This window comes from Hyla sarda, chromosome 8 (assembly GCF_029499605.1).
Source record: "Hyla sarda isolate aHylSar1 chromosome 8, aHylSar1.hap1, whole genome shotgun sequence".
NCBI classification, from domain to species: Eukaryota; Metazoa; Chordata; class Amphibia; order Anura; family Hylidae; genus Hyla; species Hyla sarda.
Window position 1 is genome coordinate 175,129,058 of NC_079196.1, and position 25,119 is coordinate 175,154,176.

Sequence of the window (25,119 nt, forward strand, 5' to 3'; positions counted from 1 at the left end):
GCTCCGTGTGACGATCCGTGCACAGGAAGAAGGCGGGACCGGAGGACCGATCAGCTGGAACGGTGCTCTGGGGGTACGCAGGAAGGTGCGTGAAAGTTTATTTTCATTTTTATTTTTTTTGCCCAAGCACAACAGAGTGGGAATATTCTGCAATAGACTACTCCTAGAAAACTTTTTTTTTAAAATCAACTGGTGCCAGAAAGTTAAACAGATTTGTAAATTACTTCTATTAAAAAAATCTTCATCCTTCCAGTACTTTTTAGGGGCTATATACTACAGAGGAAATGCTTTACTTTTTAGATTTCTCTGATGTCATGACCACAGTGCTCTCTGCTGACCTCTGCTGTCAATTTTAGGAACTGTCCAGAGAAGCATATGTTTGCTATGATGATTTGCGTCTGCTCTGGACAGTTCCTAAAATGGACAGCAGAGGTCAGCAGAGAGCACTGTGGTCGTGACATCAGAGAAATCTAAAAAGAAAAGCATTTCCTCTGTAGTATACAGCCCCTAAAAAGTACTTTAAGGATTAAGATTTTTTTAATAGAAGTAATTTACAAATCTGTTTAACTTTCTGGCACCAGGTGATTTAAAAAAAAAAAAAGTTTTCCACGGGAGTACCCCTTTAAGGGCCCCTGCATACTATGAAAATTTAGCAAGGAATTTTCTCGCTAAATTCATCAGCGGATCCACATCTCCTGCAATCAGGGTTAATTTTAATTACAATTTGCAGAGGAAATTAACCCTTGAAATGTAAAGTCCCACTAACTAATGGGCTTTTCCAGGGGGATTTAGTTGAAAGAATAAACATGTTCATTCTTTCGGTGATATCTGGACCCGCGTCAGAAGTTTTGTTACAAAACCACTGTAGTGTGCACGGAGCAGCAGAATCCTATTGAGATAAATGGCATTTTGCTACAAGCAGTGTTAATTCTGAGTGGAAAATCCATAGTGTGCATGGGCCCTTTTGGCAACCTAGCATAAAATGCCCCAATAAACCAAACAAATCAAAAGCACCTACTGTTTTGCAGTATTATAGGAGTACTCCACTGAGTTGTTTTATCTCTCCATTATGCCTGGGCTGCAAAAAGAGAAATAAACTTTAACTCATCCTCTGCTGATCCATCTCTCCTGCATCTTCTGGGCCATGGTCTTCTTCTGCATTCTGGGGCCCGACACGTCAGACTGCGCTGAGCGTATCACCGGCCGCAGGAATGTCCCGCCTTGGCCAGTGATACCCTGAGTGGCAGTGTGATGTAAGGGGCCCGGGCCTGTCCTTTCTCCTGGTGCCCGGGCCTGTTACATTACACTGCCGCCCAGCGTATCACTGACCAAGGCGGGACATTCCTGCGGCCGGTGATAAGCTCAGCGCAGTCTGACGTTTCGGGCCCCAGAATGCAGAAGATGACCATGGCCCAGAAGATGGGAGAGCAATATCAAAGGATCGCCAGGAGGTGAGTTAAAAGTTTTCTTTTTGCAGGCCGGGCATAATGAAGAGAAAAAAAAATTCTGTGGAGTACCCCTTTAAATGTGACAAATTGAAGCAATGGCATGCATATGCAAATAATATTGATACATGGGGCCCCAGCTTCTTCTTTATCTTTTTCTTTCATTATTAATATTAATTATATTTATCTTTTAATTTTAGTAGACACTCCAAACTTACATATTGTAGGCAGTCGTTTTACTTCTACAAAGCACAGAGTGTTTGGTAGAATACGAAAATCAATAAGTGTTGTTTCTTTCTGACTGGTACATCTGAGTCCATTATGATAAGTAGTGACCTTGCCCGGCGGGATGGTGCTGGCTTGCTGGGTATAATTATGGCTCCGCGCTGTCAGAAACATTACTGGTGACACACGGCGGATCATTAAGAGACTTCTCCTGTGTACATGGACGAACGTACAGCACCATCTGCTAGAGAAAGCCTCTTTGCTGTATAAGGCTTTGAAATGCAGGAGTGAGCACTTTATGGAGGAGGTTATAAGACTTACAACAAGATGCTACAGCAGTGAAATAGCATTCTATAGGAAAATACACTTGGGTGCAATTATGTATACTGTGTCTGCAGCATTTTAAGGGGTTATCTTCTTCTAATAGAGCTTACAGGAGTGATCTTGACAAATGGACACCGTGTAATGTATCCTTTCTTTTACAGCAATGTTTCAAGGCTTGTGACTCCTTGTACAGGGGCAGATAATTGCCTAATATAAGCATGATCTGCACTCATTGTAAAGATCCTATACATGGCCCAGTTATTTGGAGTCAGATCTTCACCTCCTTTTATGTCAGTGGCACATTACTTGTTACACGTGGAGGTGTGCTGCCGACAAACAATAATTTTTATTGCTGGATAACCTATTCACTGACAAGGTGCTGAGTTTGCAGAAATTAAAGTAACAGCAGCAGCACAGCAAGGAAGGGGTTACACTAAGCAATGAGTTGCTGCTGAAGACTACAGATAGAGGGAGATTAGATACAGACAGGTGGCAGCATAGTGTACACACAGCTCAGCAAGGAAGCGGGTTGCACGAAGCACTTCAGTGCAGCTGAAATATGAGGCAAGCCTTGATTTATCTTTCAGGGACGGTGAGGATCCTCTAGAGCAGGGGTCTCAAACTCAAATTATCCAGGGACCACTGGAGGTAGCAGCTGGGTGAGGCTGGGCCGCATGCGCCCATTACATATAATGCCCTCATCATACGCCCCTCATCATCCACCAGCAACACCCTCCACCAGCAGTAGCACCCCCATCATCCACCAGCAACCCCCCCATTCTCCCTACCCCGTGTGGTAATAGCATGAGCTGACGGATGATGGGGGTGCTACTTCTGAGGGTTCCCCACATTAGGTAGGCAGCAGGTTCCCCACATTAGGTAGGCAGCAGGTTCCCCACATTAGGTAGCAGCAGGTTCCCAACATTAGGTAGGCAGCAGGTTCCCAACATTAGGTAGGCAGCAGGTTCCCCACATTGGGTAGGCAGCAGGTTCCCCACATTAGGTAGGCAGCAAGTTCCCCACATTAGGTAGGCAGCAGGTTCCCCACATTCGGTAGTACAAGGTTCGCCCCCCCCCCCCCGACTCACACAGACACACACACATGCACACAGACAGACAGACACACACATGCACACACACTTAGACAGACAGACACACACACATGCACACACACATAGACAGACAGGCACACACATGCACACACACATGGACAGACAGACAGAGACACACGCACACATAGACAGACAGACAGACATCCACACATGCGCATACACACAGACAGACACACACACATGCACACACACACAGACAGACATTCACACATGCACACACACACACACACACACACACATAGACAGACACACACATAGACAATCTTACCTGTCCTGCACTGCGCTTCTCCTCTCCGGAGTAGTGAAGAAAATTGTGTCTTGAAGCGTTCTGTGTCCCGAATAGCTGAGGAAAGTGCTGAGTCACTGTGCTGAGTGCTGAGACACTGTGATTGGTTGATGGGGGGCGTGTGCAGTCTCTGCTCTGCTCAGGACACAAAACTGCTTCAAGACACCGTTTTCTTCACTACATACCTGGCGCGGGCCACAAACTTTCGTTCTGCAGGCCGCAAATGGCCCATGGGCCGGGAGTTTGAGAACCCTGCTCTAGAGAATGGACACAGTATACAGATACACAGTCTTTTCCACTTTCTTTCCCTCTGCAGCAAAGAGCAGATGTTATGCCCTGCTTTCACTTCCTGTGCTCGGTCTTCCTGTGTCTTTTACTAGAGACAGAATTGCCCTAACAACAGGCAGTGGACAGCAGATTGTAAGGAAGGGTGACACCTAGTGGCCAAGACATTATAGCAGTTTTTTCTGGGGTAAGAGTTATTTTTGGTAAAGGAAGTAAAATATACAAAAATGTTACAGTTTACATAGACTAACACATTGAGAGAAATGAAACAATAGTGACCATTTGAATTGCTAATCCAGCTTGTTCCTTATTATTTGTTCTAATATAACATTTTTCTGAAATTGTTCTTTTCTGAGCAAGAGTGATTGAAAACGAAATATGTCTATCCCGATTTATTTTATCCAGTTTTTTTTTTTTTTTTTTTTCTGTTCCTCAATAAGAAACCTGCGGCTAGGAAAATCTAATTCACACTATTTCCCGAGAGGTACTGTGAGCAGAATACATGTACATATAAACAGATCATGTGGTGTTCTAGCAATGTTCTAACTGCGAAGCTGAATCACTAAAAGCAGGATGTGCCGCCCTCAAGATGTGTTAGGGCATAAGTCAGTGTTTCCCAACCAGGGTGCCTCCAGCTGTTGCAAAGCTACAACTCCCAGCATGCCCGGACAGCTAACGGCTGTCTGGGCATGCTGGGTATAGTAGTTTTGCAACAGATGGAGGCACACTGGTTGGAAAACTTTACATAAGTATATCAGAGGGGGTGGGTCTGCCTTTAAAACTGCTGCAAAAGCACCTACCACTGCAGCGGATTTGATGCAACTATATATTGTCAGTCATTTATCTAAATTGACACCAGTCACTGCTGGTGCTAATACCTTAAAGCGGTATTCCAGGAAAAAACTTTTTTTTATATCAACTGGCTCCAGAAAGTTAAACAGATTTGTAAATTAGTTATATTAAAAAAATCTTAATCCTTAATATCCAATAATTATCAGCTGCTGAAGTTGAGTTGTTCTTTCTGTCTGGGACCAGTGCTCTCTGCTGACATCTCTGCTTGTCTCGGGAACTGCACCGAGTAGAAGAGGTTTGCTATGGGGATTTGCTTCTACTCTGGGCAGTTCCCGAGACAGGTGTCATCAGAGAGTACTTAGACAGAAAAGAACAACTCAACTTCAGCAGCTCATAAGTACTGAAAGGATTAAGATTTTTTTAATAGTAAAGTAATTTACAAATCTGTTTAACTTTCTGGAGCCAGTTGATAGTAGCTTCACCTTGCAGAAAGACCTGATAGCCTTTGGTAAGAGAAGCTGGACACACTGCTTTAGACATTTATGTGGCGATATATACATTTTAAATGGGCACTGTCAGAGTTGAAAACTTTTTATATGTTTTTTTTTATTTTTTATTTTTTGCAAAGCATTAACCCAGTGGTTTCAAACAGTGTGTCTCTAGCTTCTGCAAAACTACAACTCCCAGCATGCCCAGACAATAATATATAATAATATAATAAAAAAAAAATGTTTTTCTTTTGTCGGCGCCAGGCATCTTTCCCTTTTTTGTGATAATTTTTAAAAACATTTTCTTTCTTTTTTTTAAGACTTTTTGTAACCCCACTAGAGGCCTATTGTAAGCAATCTTTCGATTACTTATTTAGATCAATGTAAGGCTGCATTCACACCAAGGTCACCAGATCCGGCTGGGAAATGTGAAAACCGGGCACTCCTGTATCCTAGCTGGGCAAAAATATAGGCAAAATAGGCAGCCGCCTAGAGCGCCCTTTTGATTTGGGGTGCTGCTCTGCCTAATAAAGTTAGCCAGCATCCGAAGCACCAGCTCATCCAAAGCATGTGCTCATGGAGCAAAACCCCGCCACGCTACCCCCACCCCACCCGTACTATAATCAGCATTTTTCAGTCTGCTGGAGGAGCACAGGCAGACAGGTCCCTCCAACATCCTGACATCATGCCTGCCTCCATACATCGGGAGGAGCCAATGGGCAGGGTCAAGGGCAGTAAAATTAGCTTTCGCCTAAGGTGGCATAAATTCTTGCACCAGGTCTGGGTATGCTAGGGTTTTCAGTCCGGCCAGCAAACCGTATACAGGGCAAAAATGGGCCAACCGGAGTCAACTATCTGACTCCAGTTGGCTCATTCAAATGAATGAGATGCAGGCCGGGTCCGGCTAGGATACGGGAGCACGGGTTTTCACATTTCCCAGCTGAATCCGTGACCGTAATTGCAAAACGTGGTGTGAATACAACCTTATGCATCTATGAAATCAATGCTTTATTGGTACAGGCTGTATCAATAGCCGAGTCACAGCAGGTGCTGAGGCCATGGTTGCCAACTGGATCACTCAACACCAGGGACACATGACAAAAGCTATTTAAATGCTGAAATAATTATTGATCACAGCATTCAAACAGTTAAATGACTGGTCTAGTATGGATGGATTTGGCTCCCTCACCCGATCCATGCCGGAAATGTACGCCATGGGTCAGGAAGGGGCTAAAGTGTGTCCCTTCTGACAGCAGGTGGCGCTGAAAAGGTAGTTGGTCATGTGTGATATTTTGGGGTAATTTGTCATCTGCATTCCCTGCCAATTTCTTTTCTTCATTCTTTGTTTTAACCAAAAATGTGATTCAGTTCCAGCAGGAGTGGAAGCATAAAAACACTTTTGTCAGCACATAAAACATCAGTAGAAATATAGAGAGATCCAACAATACATTCTAGAAAAAAAATCAATCTGGATACAAGCGTAAGAACAGGGACCTTGTGTGGGGCGAGGTACGGCTGCAGCCACAAGAACACCTGTGTCATCCGATTTCCTGGTCAGACTGTAATGAGATCTGGGGTTGTATTGTGAACTCCCCCCGGTATATATATTACAATCCCACCGCTGACGCCACTGACCTTATTACACAGAGCTGAAGTTTTCTGCTGCTACAGGATCTCCAGAGTATTGGGCGCACACAGGTCTGCGTGGTTGGGAAGACTACGAGCTGAGGTTAGTACCTAGACATTTATCTTTCTACGGGATTTTATGTACATTGTAGTATGTTATCTTGCACAGACTGCTGGGGGAACCTATATTATTATTCTGGTGCTCGCACTTTTAGGGGCCAGGAAGATGAGTTGCTGTTTAGTGAATTTCTCTAAGAAGCTGTACCTGTATCTGCCTGTGACATGGAAGGGACGCTGTTGTCCCTCTTCTTTCTTTCTCTAAAAAAAAATATATATATATATAGTCAAGGGGTAAAAAGTGGATTTTTTTTTTACTTTTGCTGCTATTTTATCACAGTGTTTTCATACAGTGTTTTGTGGTATGATGTTTGTAGTGTTTGCAGTATGCATTGGGGAATATTCTGAGGTATATGACAGTTCTTTCGAGTCTGACCACAGTGCTCTCTGCTGACACCTCTGTCCATTTCAGGAAATGTCCAGAGTAGAAGCAAATCCCCATAGAAGACCTCTCTGCTCTGGACAGTTCCTGACACGGACAGAAGTGTCAGCAGAGAGCACAGTGGTCAGACTGGAACAAACTTCACACATTTCTCTGTAGTATATCTGGAGAATACAGCAGCTGATAAGTACTGGAAGGGTTAAGATTTTTAAATAGTAGTAATTTTCAAATCTTAACTTTCTGGAGCCAGTTGATTCGAAAACATTTTTTTCCACCGGAGTTCCCCTTTAACCCCTGGAGCAATGTTCTATCCCCAAAAATCTAGTGTCCACTTGAACTTTGAGTCAGACATCACAACATCATGTGGCAGAGAGTTACATAGTCTCACTGCTCTTACAGTAAAGAATCCCCATCTGTGATGATGGTGAAACCTTCTTTCCTCTAGACGTAGAGGGTGCCTCCTTGTCATGGTTACCGGCCAAGGTATAAAAAGATCACTAGAAAGATCTCTGTACTGTCCATTCATATATTTGTACATTGTGATCATATCCCCCTAAGACGTCTTTTCTCCAAACTAAATAGGGGAGATTCATCAAAACCAGTGTAGAGGAAGAGTGGTATAGTTGCCCATAGCAACCAATCAGATTGCTTCTTTCATTTTTAACAAGGCCTTTGAAAAATGAAAGAAGCGATCTGATTGGTTGCTATGGGCAACTGGGCAACCTTTACTCTGCACAGGTTTTGATAAATCTCCCCCAATAACCCCAAGCTTGATAACCTGTCTTGGTCCTGTGATCCTAATTAATAATAATTATCTTTGTCTTCCTCCTCTGCACCCTCTTTGGCCATGTCCTTATCATATACAGGGGCCCAAAATTGGACACAATGCTCCATATGTGGTCTGACTAGTGATTTATACAGAGGCAAATCTATGTCCTTGTCACGAGCCTCTATCCTCGTCTTGATACATCCTATGACTTTGTTAGCCTTGGCATCCACTACCTGGCACTGATCACTAAAGTCAAGTTTACTGTCCACCAATATCCACAAGTCCTCTTCGGTAGAAGTTTTATCTAATGTCTTATTATTAAGCACATAATTGTACATTTTATTTTTACAGCCCAAGTGCATAACCTTACATTTATCCACAATAAATCTCTTTTGCCATGTCTGTTCCCATGCCTCCAGCTTCCCCAGATCCCTCTGTAATATTATATTATCATCCTCTGTGGTGATCACCTTACCCAATTTATATCATTTGCAAATATTGAAATTCTACTCCTCCTCTACAAGGTCATTAAAGAGTACCTGTCACCAAACTAAACTTTTAATATATGGTTCCTTATGTAAGTATAAGACACTTTGCTTTTTACTTGCTGTTAAAGGGGTATTCCAGGATTATTTTTTATTTGACTATGCTACAGGGGCTGTAAAGTTAGTGTAGTTCATAATATAGTGTTTGTACCTGTGTGTGACGGTTTTCTCACAATTCTTATGTCATTTTCACCCCAATATTTATTTTTAAAAGCATACAAAACTACTGTACTCATGTTTTGGGATTTCCCAGGTTGCAGACCTGACATCACTAGTCAGTTGTGCAAAGGGAACCTGTCCTGCTTCACTGGTTGGAGCGACAGAGAGATAATTTAGCAACAGCTGTAGGCACCCTGATTAGAAAACAGTGGTCTTTTGGGCTTTTTTGTACTGCAATGGGTGGGGTGGCTGATGTGTGAGAGGGAGGAATGTAACTTCACACTTACAAGCATGGAACTATGGGATGTGTAGTTTAAGAGACTAAATTCCAATGGGAAATACCCAGATAGCCTGACAGGTATGTACTATAATAACGTTATGGTGGATAACCCCTTTAAAATTCCCAACCTTTATATGTTTTAAATGTGATTGAAAAAATGGCCGCTAGGTGGCTCTGTTCTGTTCCCTGCGCAAGTCAAACAGTTAGTTTGGTCTCCTCCTTGCCTGGCAGGAGACCAAACACAGGAAGTGGCGAGAATGGCGAGGCACAGCTCTCACAGGCTTTAGTGACATTGGTCCTGCTGGGGAACGCCCACTTTCTCCTGCCGGGAGCTCACAAAATGTAAGCAAGGGGAAAGGTATGATACAGAGCTTGGTAAAAAAAAAAATTAAGTGTAGGAGGGGTGTTAGGAGTAGTTAGGGAATATAATCTGAGTAAGTTTAGAAAATATGGTTTGCTAACAGGTACTCTTTAAAGGGGTACTCCGGTGGAAAACAATTATTATTTTTTTTTTAATCAACTGGTGCCAGAACGTTAAACAGATTTATAAATTACTTATATTTAAAAATCTTAATCCTTCCAGTACTTATCAGCTGCTGTATGCTCCACAAAAAGTTGTATTTCTTTCTGGAATTTCTTTCGAGTCTGACCACAGTGCTCTCTGCTGATATCTCTTTCCATATCAGGAACTGTCCAGAGCAGGAGCAGATCCCCATAGCAAACCTATGCTGCTCTGGACAGTTCCTGACATGGACAGAGATGTCAGCAGAGAGCAATGTGGTCAGACAGAAAGGAAATTCAACAAGAAAAGAACTTCCTGTGATGCATACAGCAGCTGATAAGTACTGGAAGGATTAAGATTTTTAAATAGAAGTAATTTACAAATCTGTTGCTATAACCCCTTTCCATATATCTGCCCCTAGTCCCAGCATCCTTATTTTATGTACTAACCCATTTTATTCAGCACAGTATCAAACGCCTTAGAAAAATCCAGATATATAACATCCACAGCTTCACTCCTGTCCAATCTATAACTGACCTCCTCATAGAAGCTGATCAGATGAGTCTGACAGGACCAATCCCGCATAAACCCATATTGGCGCTTTGTTATAAGGTTATTTTCTTTAAGCCTTTTTATTAAGCCTTACAACTTCCAGCATGCCCAGAAAGCCTTTGGCTGTCCGGGCATGCTGGGAGTTGTAGTTGTGCAACAGCTGGAGATACCTTAGTTGGGAACACTGCCATGGCCTATGATCTAAATTATAACACTCTTTATCTATAACGCAATGAAAGTAATGTATAGTAATGTATACAGTCACAGCTTCTATGTATGATTCTGCCAGTTTCAGCCCTCCTCTTTTATCATCCTTTGATAATAAGATGTGAGACCTCTTCAGTTTTGTGATGCCTTAAAGGGGTATTCCAGGAAAAAAAAAAAATGTATATCAACTGGTTCCAGAAAGTTAAACAGATTTGTAAATTACATCTATTAAAAATCTTAATCCTTTCAATAATTATCAGCTGCTGAAGTTGAGTTGTTGTTATCTGTCTGACAACAGTGCTCTCTGCTTGTCTCGGGAACTGCACAGAGTAGAAGAGGATTTGCTCAGGGGATTTGCTTCTAAACTGGGCGGTTCCCGAGACAGGTGTCATCAGAGAGCACTTAGACAGAAAAGAACAACTCAACTTCAGAAGCTCATAAGTACTGAAAGGATTAAGATTTTTTTTAATAGAAGTAATTTACAAATCTGTTTAACTTTCTGGAGCCAGTTGATATATATAAAAAAGTTTTTCCTGGGTAACCCCTTTAACATTTCTCAACTCTGCCTGAGGACCAGGAAACAATGGGACTGTGATACAATGTTGAGGAATAACAAAGCGCTGTCAGAATGAAGGTTTGATGTCAGGTTCAAAGAGATCTGACTAATTGTGGATGAAAGGTGTGATGGAGAAAAATCTGGAGCAGTATTGTGATGGGTTTAGAGTAATGTACAACGCACTCTGTGTATGATGCATCAGTACTCACCGTAAAAAGGTATATTGGCAATCGCTAAGGGGCCCTTTTCCTGCCCAGTATATTTTTACTGCAGGGAGAGAATAGGCCAACACAGGTGTCCCATGTCAAGTATCCAGGGAGCTTGGCTGTTCTCATGGATAGGACAGTGGTCTCCAACCTACGGACCTCCAGATGTTGCAAAACTACAACTCCCAGCATGCCCGGACAGCCAACGGCTGTCCGGGTATGCTGGGAGTTGTAGTTTTGCAACATCTGGAGGTCCACAGGTTGGAGACCACTGGGATAGGAGATACCTTGGCTGTTTAAGGTGGACCTTTCAACAGGAAAATGGGTGTAAATAGGTCCATGGCTAGATAGGACTAGTCATCAGCAGGCTTATTGGCTTACCTGTACAATGGTCCCTCAACATACGATGGTAATTCGTTCCAAACGAGCCATCGTTTGTCGAATCCATCGTATGTTGAGGGATTTGTGCTATGTAAAGTGTAGGAAGCTGTACTCACCTGTTCCCACCGCTCCCGATGGTGTCCCGCCGCTCCCGATGGTGACCCCGGCCTCCGCTGGGCTCTCCTGGTCTTCTCCGGTCCTCTGCTGTCTTCTCCGGTCCTCTGCTGTCTTCTCCGGTCCTCTTCTCCGATCCTCTGCTGTCTTCTCCGGTCCTCTGCTGTCTTCTCCGGTCCTCTTCTGTCTTCTCCGGTCCTCTTCTGTCTTCCGCAAGGCCTTACTGGGCCTGCGTAGCGACGTCATTACGCCGCTGCGTACGCCATTCCTATTGGATGACGTGTGCAGCAGCGTATTGACGTCATCGGAGAGGGCCGAGAAGACACCGGAAGACCAGCGCTGGACCCGGAGGGCACCCCGTAGCATTGTGGAGGGGTAAGTAATACTTACCGCACCACACGGGGAACATTAAGCTGCTATCCGGCAGCAGCTTAAGCATTTGGCGCTGCCGGATAGCACTTAATGCGATGGCCCCGACATAAAAAAGCATCGTATGTCGATGCTGACATTGACATCCGATGGCCTCTGAGAGGCCATTGTATGTCGATTTCATCATATGTCGGGGCCATCGTAGGTTGGGGGGTCACTGTATTATTGTTGTAGCGCCAAAAATAAGCTTGTTTCTTAATATGTAAATGAGGCTCAAGTGTCCAGGGGGCGATTCCCAGCATGGCAAGAGCCGAGGTAAGTCCAGCCCATGTCCTCTTTATTTAGTGCCTGTGAGTCAAACAAGGTCGGCGGAGGCAAGCAGGCTATGTGGGCATGATAGGGAGAAATATGGGCTGGACTTGCCTGTGCTTTTGCTGTGCTGTGGAACACCCACTGGCCATGTAAGCCTCATTTGCATAATAACAGAAAGGCTTCTATTTTGTTGATAGGGATGACTACTGAATTAAGAAGGTATGCCCAGATTCATGATTACTAGCCAAATCTAGCTACACGCTTATTTACATCTTTGTTTTCCTGTTGACAGGTCTGCTTTAAAGGGGTATTCCCAACTTTTCTCTTATCTCTTTCGGATAGGGGATAAGATGTTTTAGGTCCGGAGTACCACTTTAAATGGCACTATCAGATCCAAAAACGTTTTATATGTTGTTATTGATGAAAAAGACATTTTGTAATATGTTTGTTTTAAATTTTTCGAATAAGTAGAAAAGAAAACGGCTCCTCAAAATCCCACCAGTCCTGCAGCAGCATCAGGCTTGTCCATGAGTCATGGAGAAGAGATTACTCATGGACAAGGCTGCATGAGCAGACACACCAATCACCTCCCACCACAAGGAAGAGACACGCCCCCTCCCATCACACACCAATCACCTCCCACCACCACAAGGAAGGGACACGTCCGCTCCCATCACACACCAATCACCTGCCACCACCACAAGGAAGGGACACGCCCCATCCCATCACACACCAATCACCTCCCATTATCACAAGGAAGGAATACACCCCCTCCCATCACACACCAATCACTTCCCACCACCACAAGGGAGGGACACGCCCCATCCCATCACACACCAATCACTTCCTACCACCACAAAGGAGGGACACACCCCCTCCCATCACACACCAATCACTTCCGACCACCACAAGGGAGGAAAACGACCCCTCCCATCACAAACCAATCACCTCCCACCACAAGGAAGGGACATGCCCCCTCCCATCACACACCAATCACCTCCCACCACCACATAGGGAGGGACACGCCCCCTCCCATCACACTAAAATCACCGCCCACCACAACAAGGGAGGGACACGCTCCATCCCATCACACACCAATCACTTCCCACCACCACAAGGGAGGGACACGCCCCCTCCCATCACACACCAATCACCTCCCACCACCACAAGGGAGGGACACGCCCCCTCCCATCACACACCAATCACTTCCCACCATCACAAGGGAGGGAAACGCCCCTCCCATCACACACCAATCACCTCCCACCACCACAAAGAAGGGACATGCCCCTCCCATCACACACCAATCACCTCCCACCACCACATAGGGAGGGACACGCCCCCTCCCATCACACACCAATCGCCTCCCACCACCACATAGGGAGGGACACGCCTCCTCCCATCACACTAAAATCACCTCCCACCACCACAAGGGAGGGACACGCCCCCTCCCATCACACACCAATCACTTCCCACCACCACAAGGGATGGACACGCCCTCTCCCATCACACACCAATCACCTCCCACCACCACAAGGGAGGGACACGCCCCCTGCCATCACACTAAAATCACCTCCCACCACCACAAGGGAGGGACACATCCCCTCCCATCACACACCAATCACTTCCCACCACCACAAGGGAGGGACACGCCCCCTCCCATCACACACCAATCACTTCCCACCACCACAAGGGAGGGACACGCCCCCTCCCATCACACACCAATCACCTCCCACCACCACAAGGAAGGGACACGCCCCCTCCCATTACAGCACCAATCACCTCCCACCACCACAAGAGAGGGACACGCCCTCTTCCCCTGAGAGAATTTCCAACACTGTGAGATAATGAAGAGGGGGATTTTTAAAATAAATTTAGGTGATACAGACATAAAAATTAGATGTACGTGGTCAGGATTAGGTACAGAGTAACACATTATTATTTTTTGTGGGATCTGACAGGTACACTTTAAACACAATAACTGTTTTTGTATTCATCTATAGGCATACATGAACAGGAGAAACCTTGTGAATCTTACCCATGTAAGTAAATGGAATGAGATGTTGAGTAGTTAAAGGGTGAATCCCGGCAAAGGGCGCAGGCACCATAGGGGAAAACTACAAGGAACCTTCATGTATAAGGAGCTAGATCTGGCACGGTTCCTAAGGTATTCAGCAAGTACAGTAGGTATATTGTAATACTTTGTTCTGTGCTGCAGAGGTCTTATTTCCTCACCTGTCACATGGAACATTGTATTCCCAAATGTTTCTCTAGACAAATCGGTGTGCATTTCCCAGACTAGTCCAACACATTTAGAAAGGAACTGTACTTTGCATTTTTGGATACAAAAATATAATCACATATACAGTATTTGAACAATAAAATATCCATATACAAACACTATTTAGATTTTTATGTTGTTAAAAAAAAAATTCCAGATTCATCTGATATTATAATCTTTATAGTGGTTAGAACTCTTTTCTCCTGCCACAGATTTTCAAATCACACGCAAGCGATAAAATTCTGTCTGTCTGCAGCGACCACTAGAGGGCATAGAGCCCTAATGCATTGACCAACACACACTTTAAAGGGGTACTCCCGTGGAAATTTTTTTTTTTAAATAAACTGGTGCCAGAAAGTTTAACAGATTTGTAAATTAGTTCTATTAAAAAATCTTAATCCTTCCAATACATTTTATGGGCTGTAAACTACAGAGGAAATGTTTATCTTTTTGGATTTCTCTGATGTCATGACCACAGTGCTCTCTGCTGACCTCTGCTGTCCATTTTAGGAACTGTCCAGAGCAGCATATGTTTGCTATGGGGATTTTCTCCTGCTCTGGACAGTTCCTAAAATGGACAGCAGAAGTCAGCAGAGAGCACTGTGGTCGTGACATCAGAGAAATCCAAAAAGAAAAGCATTCCTTCTGTAGTATACAGCCCCTAAAAAGTACTGGAAGGATTAAGATTTTTTAAAAGAAGTCATTTACAAATCTGTTTAACTTTCTGGCACCAGTTGATAAAAAAAAGTTTTCCATGGGAGTACCCCTTTAAATTAGGGCTGTACAAAAATTTTTTGGATCATTCATGAGATGAGTGATGGTCCAAACTAGGCCTATATGGTTGATAATCTTCTTGCTGTATACAAACGTATACATTTCCTTACTGATCTCAATCATGAATGCATATACAGAAAACCCCATCTAGTGGTGGCTTCAAGCTGACACAAATGTTTAATTTACCTCCGTGTTCCAAAACCTGCAGTTTACCAGCTTTTATAAAAGTTGTAGTTTTTTTTTTTTAACAGCTGAAGAGCCACAGGTTGAAAAATACTGATTTAAATCTATGCCTGTGGGGGAGGAATAGAAAATGCAGCTATGGTCTGGGTCCATAGTGCTAGATTTAGGAAAAGACGAATCATTTCAGCTATATCTCCATCGTTCCCCCCCAAACAGATCTATAATGTGACAAGAACAAAGTATCATTTATTGGGCAGATGTAAAAACTGCTAAAGTACAGTGGGGATCAAAAGTTTGGGCACCCCAGGTAAAAAAAAAATATATTATTGTGCATAAAGAAGCCAGGGAAAGATGGAAAAATCTCCAAAAGGCATCAAATTACAGATTAGACATTCTTATAATATGTCAACAAAAGTTAGATTTTATTTCCATCATTTACACTTTCAAAATAACAGAAAACAAAAAAATGGTGTCTGCAAAGTTTGGGCACCCTGCAGAATTTATAGCATGCACTGCCCCTTTGAAAAGCTGAGACCTGCCAGTGTCATGGATTGTTCTCAATCATCATCTGGAAAGACCAGGTGATGTCAATCTCAAAGGTTTTAAATGCCCAGACTCATCTGACCTTGCCCCAACAATCAGCACCATGGGTTCTTCTAAGCAGTTGTCTGGAAATCTGAAACTGAAAATAGTTGACGCTCACAAAGCTGGAGAAGGCTATGAGAAGATAGAAAAACGTTTTCAGATGTTAATATCCTCTGTTCAGAATGTAATTAAGAAATGGCAGTCATCAGGAACAGTGGAAGTTAAAGCAAGATCTTGAAGACTAAGAAAAATATCAGACAGAACAGCTCGCAGGATTGTGAGAAAAACAATTCAAAACCTATGTTTGACTGCACAATCCCTCCAGAAAGATCTGGCAGACACTGGAGTTGTGGTACACTATTCCACTATAAAGAGATACTTGTACAAATATGGTCTTTGTGGAAGAGTCATCAGAAGAAGACCTCTTCTACGTCCTCACCACAAAAATCAGCATTTGAACTTTGCAAATATACAAATAGACAAGCCTGATGCATTTTGGAGACAAGTTCTGTGGACCGATGAGGTTAAAATTGAACTTTTTGGCCGGAATGAGCAAAGGTACATTTGGAGAAGAAGGGGAACAAAATTTAATCAAAAGAACCTCTGTCCAACTGTTAAGCTTGGGGGTGGATCAATCATGCTTTGGGGTTGTATTGCAGCCAGTGGCACAGCGAATATCTCACGAGTATAAGGTAAAATGGATTCAATAAAATTTCAGCATATTTTGGATGCTAACTTGATGCCATCTTTGAAAAAGCTGAAGTTAAAGAGAGGATGGCTTCTACAAATGGATAATGATCCTAAACACACCTTGAAATCCATGGGGGATTACATCAAGAGGCGTAAACTGAAGGTTTTGTACATAGAAACTCAGGGTAAGTACAATTCCAATAGCAAGAAAGAAGTACAGGCAACTCACCACGTTGTAGAATTTTACTCTGTGTTTATTGCTGGGACATGCAGGCAAAGCGGCTCCACGCCGCACCGGGATGCCGAGCGCTAGTGCGTATACGATGACAGCTGTTTCTTTCCACTTGGGAACTTCAACAGATCGTCTCCATTCACCTGTGCACGTGACTATATATCTCCTCCTTCAATCGTGATGTCCTGCCCAGGTGAGCGGAGTTACAATCTTACAAATAAGTTTATAAGAGTTATTTTGAAGAAATAACAATAAATACATTCCATATTTTTTTTAAACTAGTGAAGATAGCAAAATTGCAGTGATACATTGTTAAAAATTATGTACTAAAAAACTATTTGTGACCATACTCAATGCTCAAAGGAAGACTCCCATATCTATTCTGTCGTTTAACCCCTTCATTTCTTGAGCTCCCGTTCTCAATATCCATCGGGCTTCTATTTCCCTTAGTTTTTTCACATTGTCCTGATCTGTTTTTATTTTTACTTTTTCTATGCCTAAAAATGTTATGTTTTTTATATTTCCTGCATGTTCCGTAATTATGTGCTCAATTAATCTTGGTGAGCCCTTTCTTGTCTCTATGGAGTGCATGTGTTCTCTGAATCTGACATTCATGAGTCTAATAGTACTACCTATATAGAACCTCATGCACTCACATACAATCGCATAGATCACGTTTTTAGACCTGCAAAACATAAACTCTGTTATTTCCTTTTTAACCCCTCCTAAGTTTACTAAGTTACTTGTCATGAAATGGTTACACCAATTACAGTTACCACATTTTTTATTTCCTATAATTAGTGACTTGTTTAACCAATTTTCTTCTTATGTTCTTTTTTCTATTATTTTGCTTTGTACTAAGCTTTATAAGGCTTTTTACTAGGATACCACAGGAGATGGCGGTCGAGTGCATCAGGGAAATCTTAGTCCGGACAGGAAAAACTGAGTATTTTATAGATTTCATCTATGAGTCAATTAATTTCATATTGAGAAATAATCTGTTCCAATTCTGGGAGCAGTGGTACGCCCAACGGGGCAGTACAGCCATGGGGACCCCGGTATCCTGTACGCTGGCAAACCTGTACCTTGCAGCTTTCGAGGAAAAGTACGTCTTCACAAATGCCAACCCCTTCCTAGAGCACATAGGACACTACTCACGTTTTGTTGATGACGTGTTCATGCTCTGGAAGGGCACACCAAAAGACTTTGAAAATGTCATCAGTTATCTTAACAGTAACCAAATGAATATGGCCTTTACCTCGAAACATAGCAACACAGAGCTAGAATTTCTAGACTTCCTCATAAAAAAGCAAAATGATTCACTAACCACAATAGGCTACAGGAAAAAAGCCGCAAGTAACACATTGCTACACTATACCAGCTACCACCCCATTCACACAAAAGAAGCAATACCATATGGACAATTACTTAGACTCAGACGGATCAATAATACAGAAGAAGCATTCAACACACAAGCTGAAGAATTAATTTATTTTTAATTTAATTAATTTATTAATTTAATTTATTTATTTATATAGCGCCTACAGATTCCGCAGTGCTTAAAGAACTGGTTAACCGACTAGAAAACAGAGGATACCCACTACAAATGCTAAAAAAGACAGTAGAGAGAGTAAAGAAAAGTGACAGAAACACCTTACTGAAAAACAGGAGACACAGAAAACACACAAAAATTAAAGAGATAACATCAAAAAAGGAAAGGTTCACATTTACATTTAAATACAGTCCCATTCACCAAGTCATAAAAAGATCTATACTGACAAATTGGCACCTTATAGAGAGAGACCAGATTCTAGGGAATCTAAAAATAGAAAAACCAATGATAGCTTTCAAGCGAACTAAAAATCTAAAAGATGAATTAGTACAAAGCAAAATAATAGAAAAAAGAACATCAGAAGAAAATTGGTTAAACAAGTCACTAATTAGAGGAAATAAAAAATGTGGTAACTGTAATTGGTGTAACCATTTCATGACAAGTAACTTTGTAAACTTAGGAGGGGTTAAAAAGGAAATAACGGACTAAAAACGTGATCTATGCGATCGTATGTGAGTGCATGAGGTTCTATATAGGTAGTACTATTAGACTCATGAATGTCAGATTCAGAGAACACATGCACTCCATAGAGACAAGAAAGGGTTCACCAAGATTAATTGAGCACATAATTATGAAACATGCAGGAAATATAAAAAACATAACATTTTTAGGCATAGAAAAAGTAAAAATAAAAACAGATCAGGACAATGTGAAAAAACTGAGGGAAATAGAAGCCCGATGGATATTGAGAACAGGAGCTCAAGAAATGAAGGGGTTAAACGACAGAATAGATATGGGAGTCTTCCTCTGAGCATTGAGTATGGTTACAAATAGTTTTTAGTACATAATTTTTAACAATGTATCACTGCAATTTTGCTATCTTCACTAGTTTAAAAAAATATGGAATGTATTTATTGTTATTTTTTCAAAATAACTCTTATAAACTTATTTGTAAGATTGTAACTCCGCTCACCTGGGCAGGACATCACGATTGAAGGAGGAGATATATAGTCACGTGCACAGGTGAATGGAGACGATCTGTTGAAGTTCCCAAGTGGAAAGAAACAGCTGTCATCGTATACGCACTAGCGCTCGGCATCCCGGTGCGGCGTGGAGCCGCTTTGCCTGCATGTCCCAGCAATAAACACAGAGTGAAATTCTACAACGTGGTGAGTTGCCTGTACTTCTTTCTTGCTATTGGAATTGTACTTCAAACAAGAATTGAAAGACTCTTGGCTGATAACAAAAAGCGTTTACAAGCTGTGATATTTGCCAAAGGGGGCAGTACAAGATATTAACTCTGCAGGGTGCCCAAACTTTTGCAGACTCCATTTTTTTGTTTTCTGTTATTTTGAAAGTGTAAATGATGGAAATAAAATCTAACTTTTGTTGACATATTATAAGAATGTCTAATCTGTAATTTGATGCCTACAAATTTTTACCTGGGGGGGCCCAAACGTTTGATCCCCACTGTACAGGTAAGGCCTTGGTCACACAATGAATTACTGTTAAGTTTAATAGAAAAATGGCGGATTTTTGCCAAAACTTTGGCAAAATACATCGTGTGGACATTACCGTATGAGTTTTTTTTTTTTTTTCGTTTATTTCCAAGCACCTACATAATGCTTTGGTGTTTTCTTTGTAGGATGCTCACAGGGATTTTCTTTTGCTTCCTCATGGTGATTTATAGTCAGAAAAGGATTGTAGCCGCACAGAGTTCTCCATTTTCAGGTATCAAAGGAATTTGCTATCAGGTGTTTACTTAATTTTTCCAGATCTGGTGCTGGTGATTAGGCATGATAACAGGCATGTTGGAGTTTAGATTGTCCTGTATGATTTGTATACCGTATATATGGTAATAAAGTAGAAACATGTATCATACACAGTCACTGCAAAAAAAAAAAATGTTTTAAGCATTTACTATATCAGAGTGTCTGGATTTTGTTATAGCCCAAACTTGTCAACTGTTAAAGGAGTAGTCCAGTGGTGACTCAGTGGTGAGCAACTTATCCCCTATCCTAAGGATAGGGTATAAGTTGCAGATCGCGGGGGGTCCGACCGCTGGGGCCCCCTGCGATCTCCTGTACGGAGCCCCGACAGCCAGCGGGAAGGGGGCGTGTCGACCTCCGCACGAGGCGGTGGCCAACGCGCCCCCTCAATACAACTCTATGGCAGAGCCGAAGCGCTGCCTTCGGCAATCTCCCGCTCTTCCATTGAGATGTATTGAGGGGGCGTGTCGGCCGCCGCTTCGTGCGGGGGTCAACACCCGCTATCTGGCCGGAGAGCCGGGATAGGGGATAAGTTTTTCACCACTGGACTACCCCTTTAAAGTTATGAAACCCAATTCCATGTGCATTACAATAGAGATTTTGCTCAAAATGCATTACATTAGTGCCGTTTTATACTGTTTATGTCTGAGGAGAATAAAGATAAAAAAAGGATAATTCTGCCATTTTTTCTACCAAGTATTTGTACACTGCCGATTTTGCAGGTTTTCCTACTTACAAAGCATGTAGAGGTCTGTAATTTTTAGCATAGGTACTCTTCAACTGTAAGAGACGGAATCTAAAACAAAAATCCATAAAATCACATTGTATGATTTAAAATAAATGTATTTGCATTTCATTGCATCACATAAGTATTTGATCACCTACCAACCAGTAAAAATTCCGGCTCTCACAGACCTGTTATTTTTTCTTTATGAAGCCCTCCTGTTCTCCACTCGTTACCTGTATTTACTGCACCTGTTTGAACCTGTTACCTGTATAAAAGACACCTGTACACACACTCAAAGAGACTACAACCTCTCCACAATGGCCAAGACCAGAAAGCTGTGTAAGGACATCAGGGATAAAATTGTAGACCTGTACAAGGCTGGGATGGGCTAAAGGACAATCAATAGGCAAGTGCTTGGTGAGAAGAAAACAACTGTTGGCGCAATTATTAGAAAATGGAAGAAGTTCAAGATGACGGTCAATCTCCCTTAGTCTGGGGCTCCATGCAAGATCTCAGCTCGTAGGGCTTCAATGATCATGAGGAAGGTAATAGAACAGTCCAGAACTACATGGCGGGACCTGGTCAGTGACCTGAAGAGAGCTAGGACCCCAAGAAAACCATTAGTAACACACTACACTGTCATGGATTAAAATCCTGCAGTGCACGCAAGGTCCCCCTGCTGAAGCAGCATATGTCCAGGCCTGTCTGAGGTTTGCCAACGACCATCTGGATGATCTAGAGGAGGAATGGGAGAAGGCCATGTGGTCTGATGCGACAAAAATAGAGCCTTTAGGTCTCAACACCACTCACCCTATTTGGAGGAAGAAGAATGAGTATAAACCCAAGAACATCATCCCAATCGTGAAGCATGGAGGTGGAAACATCATTCTTTGGGGCTGCTTTTCTGCAAAGGGGACAGGGCGACTGTACCGTATTGAGGGGAGGATAGATGGGGCCATGTATCGCGAGATCTTGGCCAACAACCTCCTTCACTCAGTAAAAGCATCGAAGATGGGTCGTGGCAGCATGACAACGACCCGAAACACACAGCCAGGGCAACTAAGGAGCGGCTCCGTAAGAAGCTTCTCAAGGTTCTGGAGTGGTCTAGCCAGTCTCCAGACCTGAACCCAATAAAAAATCTTTGGAGGGAGCTGAAAGTCCGTTTTGCCCAGCAACCACCCCGAAACCTGAAGGATCTGGAGAAGGTCTGTATGGAGGAGTGGGCCAAAATCCCTGCTGCAGTTTGTGCAAACCTGGTCAATAACTAAGAACTAAAGGAAATGTTTGATCTGATTGCAAGGTTTCTGTACCAAATATTAAGTTATGCTTTTCGAATCTATCAAATAGTTGCCATGTCATAAAATGCAAATACATTTTTTTTAAATCATACAATGTGATTTTCTGGATTTTTGTTTTAGATTTTGTCTCTCACAATTGAAGAGTACCTACAATAAAAAATACAGACCTCATGCTTTGTAAGTAGGTAGACCTGCAAAATCAGCAGTGTATCAGATTTAGAAGTGTCTCACCTAGTTTCCCAGGTTCCTGAATGGTATATCTGCAGCCTAGAGCCCTGCACGACTGTTTTCATAATTCCGCTCCAGCCAACTCCCAATGAATTTCTGACCATTACTGCCCACTCCTGTAATGTGTATGTTCCAATCCTACCAACTCCCGCAACATGTGTTCAATCCCACCAGCTCCTGCAAACATTATGGGCTAGTAATAGTGGCCATGTGGTTTCTCTATGAAGCAGATATACCATTCAGGAGCCTGGGAAAGCTAGGTGAGACATTATGAAGTACACGTGGAGTACAGTCAAGCAGTGAATGGTGCACCTCTAAGGTGGTGGTGTAGTGTACCTGGTAGTTGAGTTGACTAAAGTCGAAATGCCTCCTAAGGCCTCCTAGGGTGGACCTGCAGGTATAGTGTGTGACTGCCACAACATATTTAATACCGCCTCCAAGTTTACCCAGGATCCCAACCCCCAATGTAGTGCTTTACCATAGAAAACCTGTGATGGACCCATAGATAATAAATGAACGTTTGTGCAGGTTTGGTTCCTGTGATATTGCGAGTTAGATTTTTATGAAGCCCCGCCCACTTTCCACCCCATGTTGTTAAATTTTAAAAACAAATACACCATTAATTTGTGCTGTGTTTGTGCTGGTTTGTGCTGCAAAAATGAACGTTTGTGCCGCTTTGGTTTCCGTGATATTGCGTGCTTCATATGCCGAAACCCATGGTTGAATTTTAAAAACAAATACACCATTCCTTTGTGCTGCAGTTGTACTGGTTTGTGCCACAAAAATATTGCATGCTCGATATGCTGAAACTCCGCCCACTTTCCACCCCATGCTGTTAAATTTTAAAAACAAATACACCATTCGTTTGTGCTGCGTTTGTGCCACAAAAATTTATATTTGTGCCACTTTGGTTCACAATAATTATTTTTTTTCCCCCTGTCATGCCTTTTTTCATTAAATATGGTTAACATGGAATACTGCAACTAAATATGGCTATACAATGTTTCCTAGGAATAATAGCCGTTAAATTATAGTGTAGCTGTACTGCTTACCTGTCCCTCTGAAATCTCATTATGGACATGTTCACACTGCATAATCTCTATCTGGAGAAATTCCTGGTGGAGATTCTGAGAACAGCGCTAGGACTGCACAGACATTGCCAGTCCCCATAGAATTTTGCTGAAAAGATGGACATGTTTATTTTTTGAAATTTCGTAGTGTGTATGGTGCCACGAAATCCCATTGACAACAACGGGATTCTGCTGTACTGGAATTTCTGAGTGGAATTCACAAGCGCAATTCAGCTCTGAAATTTTTTACTGTGGACACACTCTTAAAGGGGTTCTTTTTTTTTTTTTTTATCAACTGGTGCCAGAAAGTTAAACAGATTTGTAAATTAAGCAAACACAGAGAGTTCAATGTCCGGCACAGCTGCTGACCACCAATAGAACCTGGGTCTAGGGATGAATAGGCTTTTTCAGGGTTGCTTCTTTATTAAATACTCACATATAAAACATCGTGCAGAGGGGGAGAGAGGATGACAGTGTGGGGTATTCACTGTCAGGCGACATAATCTGTTTCACTCGATATTCGAGCTTCTTCCCCCTCTGCACGATGTTTTATATGTGAGTATTTAATAAAGAAGCAACCCTGAAAAAGAAGCCTTGTGAGTTTGCCGACTTTTTTCACCTTCTCCTTGCATCTTAGATTTGTAAATGACTTCTATTAAAAAATCTTAATCCTTCTAGTACTTATTAGCTGCATAATACTACAGAGGAAATTATTTTCTTTTTGGAACACATAGCATCGTGAAAACATCATTCTTTGGGGCTGCTTTTATGCAAAGGGGCCTGGCCGACTGTACCGTATTGAGGGGAGGATAGATGGGGCCATGAATCGCGAGACATCATGACCACAGTGCTCTCTGCTCACATCTCTGTCCATTTTAGGAACTGTCCAGAGTAGGAGAAAATCCACATAGCAAACATATGCTGCTCTGGACAGTTATTAAAATGGACAGAGATGCCAGCAGAGAGCACTGTGGTCATGAATGTCAGCAGAGAGCTCTGTGTTCCAAAAAGAAAAGAATTTCCTCTGTAGTATTCAGCAGCTAATAAGTACTAGAAGGATTAAGATTTTTTAATAGAAGTCATTTACAAATCTGTTTAACTTTCTGGCACCAGTTGATTTAAAAAAAAAAAAAAAGTTTTCCACCCGAGTACCCCTTTAATGTCTGTCCACAATCCTCCACTGGATTTAACTTTCTATATATTCATTTTGCAGTTACATCACATAAGTTGTGGTTTGGGCTTCTGTACATCCATCAAAAAAAATTACTACAACTAACAGCACTAGTGCTTGGCTGTAGAGGTTATAAATCCAGGAGTACCATGACCTTGTTCATCAGTGACTCTTTACGAATTTGCAGTCCCCTCCAGGGTCAGTGGTCTGGTGTCAAGCTTCTGAAAAAGGTGGAAGCCGAAGCTCAACAGAGTGTCAACTAATGCTGCTCAGCCAATAACCTCCATTCTGCATAATGAAATGTACACAGAATGGGCATTAGCCACCTCAGAATGCTCGTCCCTAGCTTATGACATCCCTATGACATTACTTGAGGTGGAGTTACATCTCAGGTAGCAGAGATGCACATACAAACATTACCACCTCTGCCAGGTATAACCTCTTCCCAACACTGACCGGTCACGATGTATGAAGTAATAACCCTGTGCATATCATAATAAACCAAATATTGCTACTTTAATCCCTTAA

At 42.4% G+C, this 25,119-nt stretch overlaps 2 protein-coding genes and 1 long non-coding RNA gene across 4 annotated transcripts in view; 1 reads left to right on the forward strand and 2 right to left on the reverse strand.

Moving 5' to 3' along the window:
• The window catches only part of IGSF6 (immunoglobulin superfamily member 6), a 48,578-nt gene extending 34,230 nt beyond the window's left edge, over nucleotides 1–14,348 (reverse strand). Inside the window, exon 1 of the mRNA XM_056536580.1 lies at nucleotides 14,267–14,348. Coding sequence (XP_056392555.1) covers nucleotides 14,267–14,321 — 55 coding nt within the window. The 5' untranslated portion in view covers nucleotides 14,322–14,348. The remainder of the gene's footprint in view (nucleotides 1–14,266) is intronic.
• The window catches only part of OTOA (otoancorin), a 111,877-nt gene continuing 100,906 nt past the window's right edge, over nucleotides 14,149–25,119 (forward strand). For both annotated transcript variants that reach the window (XM_056536572.1, XM_056536573.1), the window contains exons 1-2: nucleotides 14,149–14,198; nucleotides 19,974–20,059. In XM_056536572.1, the coding sequence (XP_056392547.1) occupies nucleotides 14,164–14,198; nucleotides 19,974–20,059 (121 nt within the window). In that variant the 5' untranslated portion in view covers nucleotides 14,149–14,163. The remainder of the gene's footprint in view (nucleotides 14,199–19,973; nucleotides 20,060–25,119) is intronic.
• The window catches only part of LOC130285242 (uncharacterized), a 31,059-nt gene continuing 25,873 nt past the window's right edge, over nucleotides 19,934–25,119 (reverse strand). Inside the window, exon 4 of the long non-coding RNA XR_008847305.1 lies at nucleotides 19,934–20,217. This is a non-coding gene — a long non-coding RNA (uncharacterized LOC130285242). The remainder of the gene's footprint in view (nucleotides 20,218–25,119) is intronic.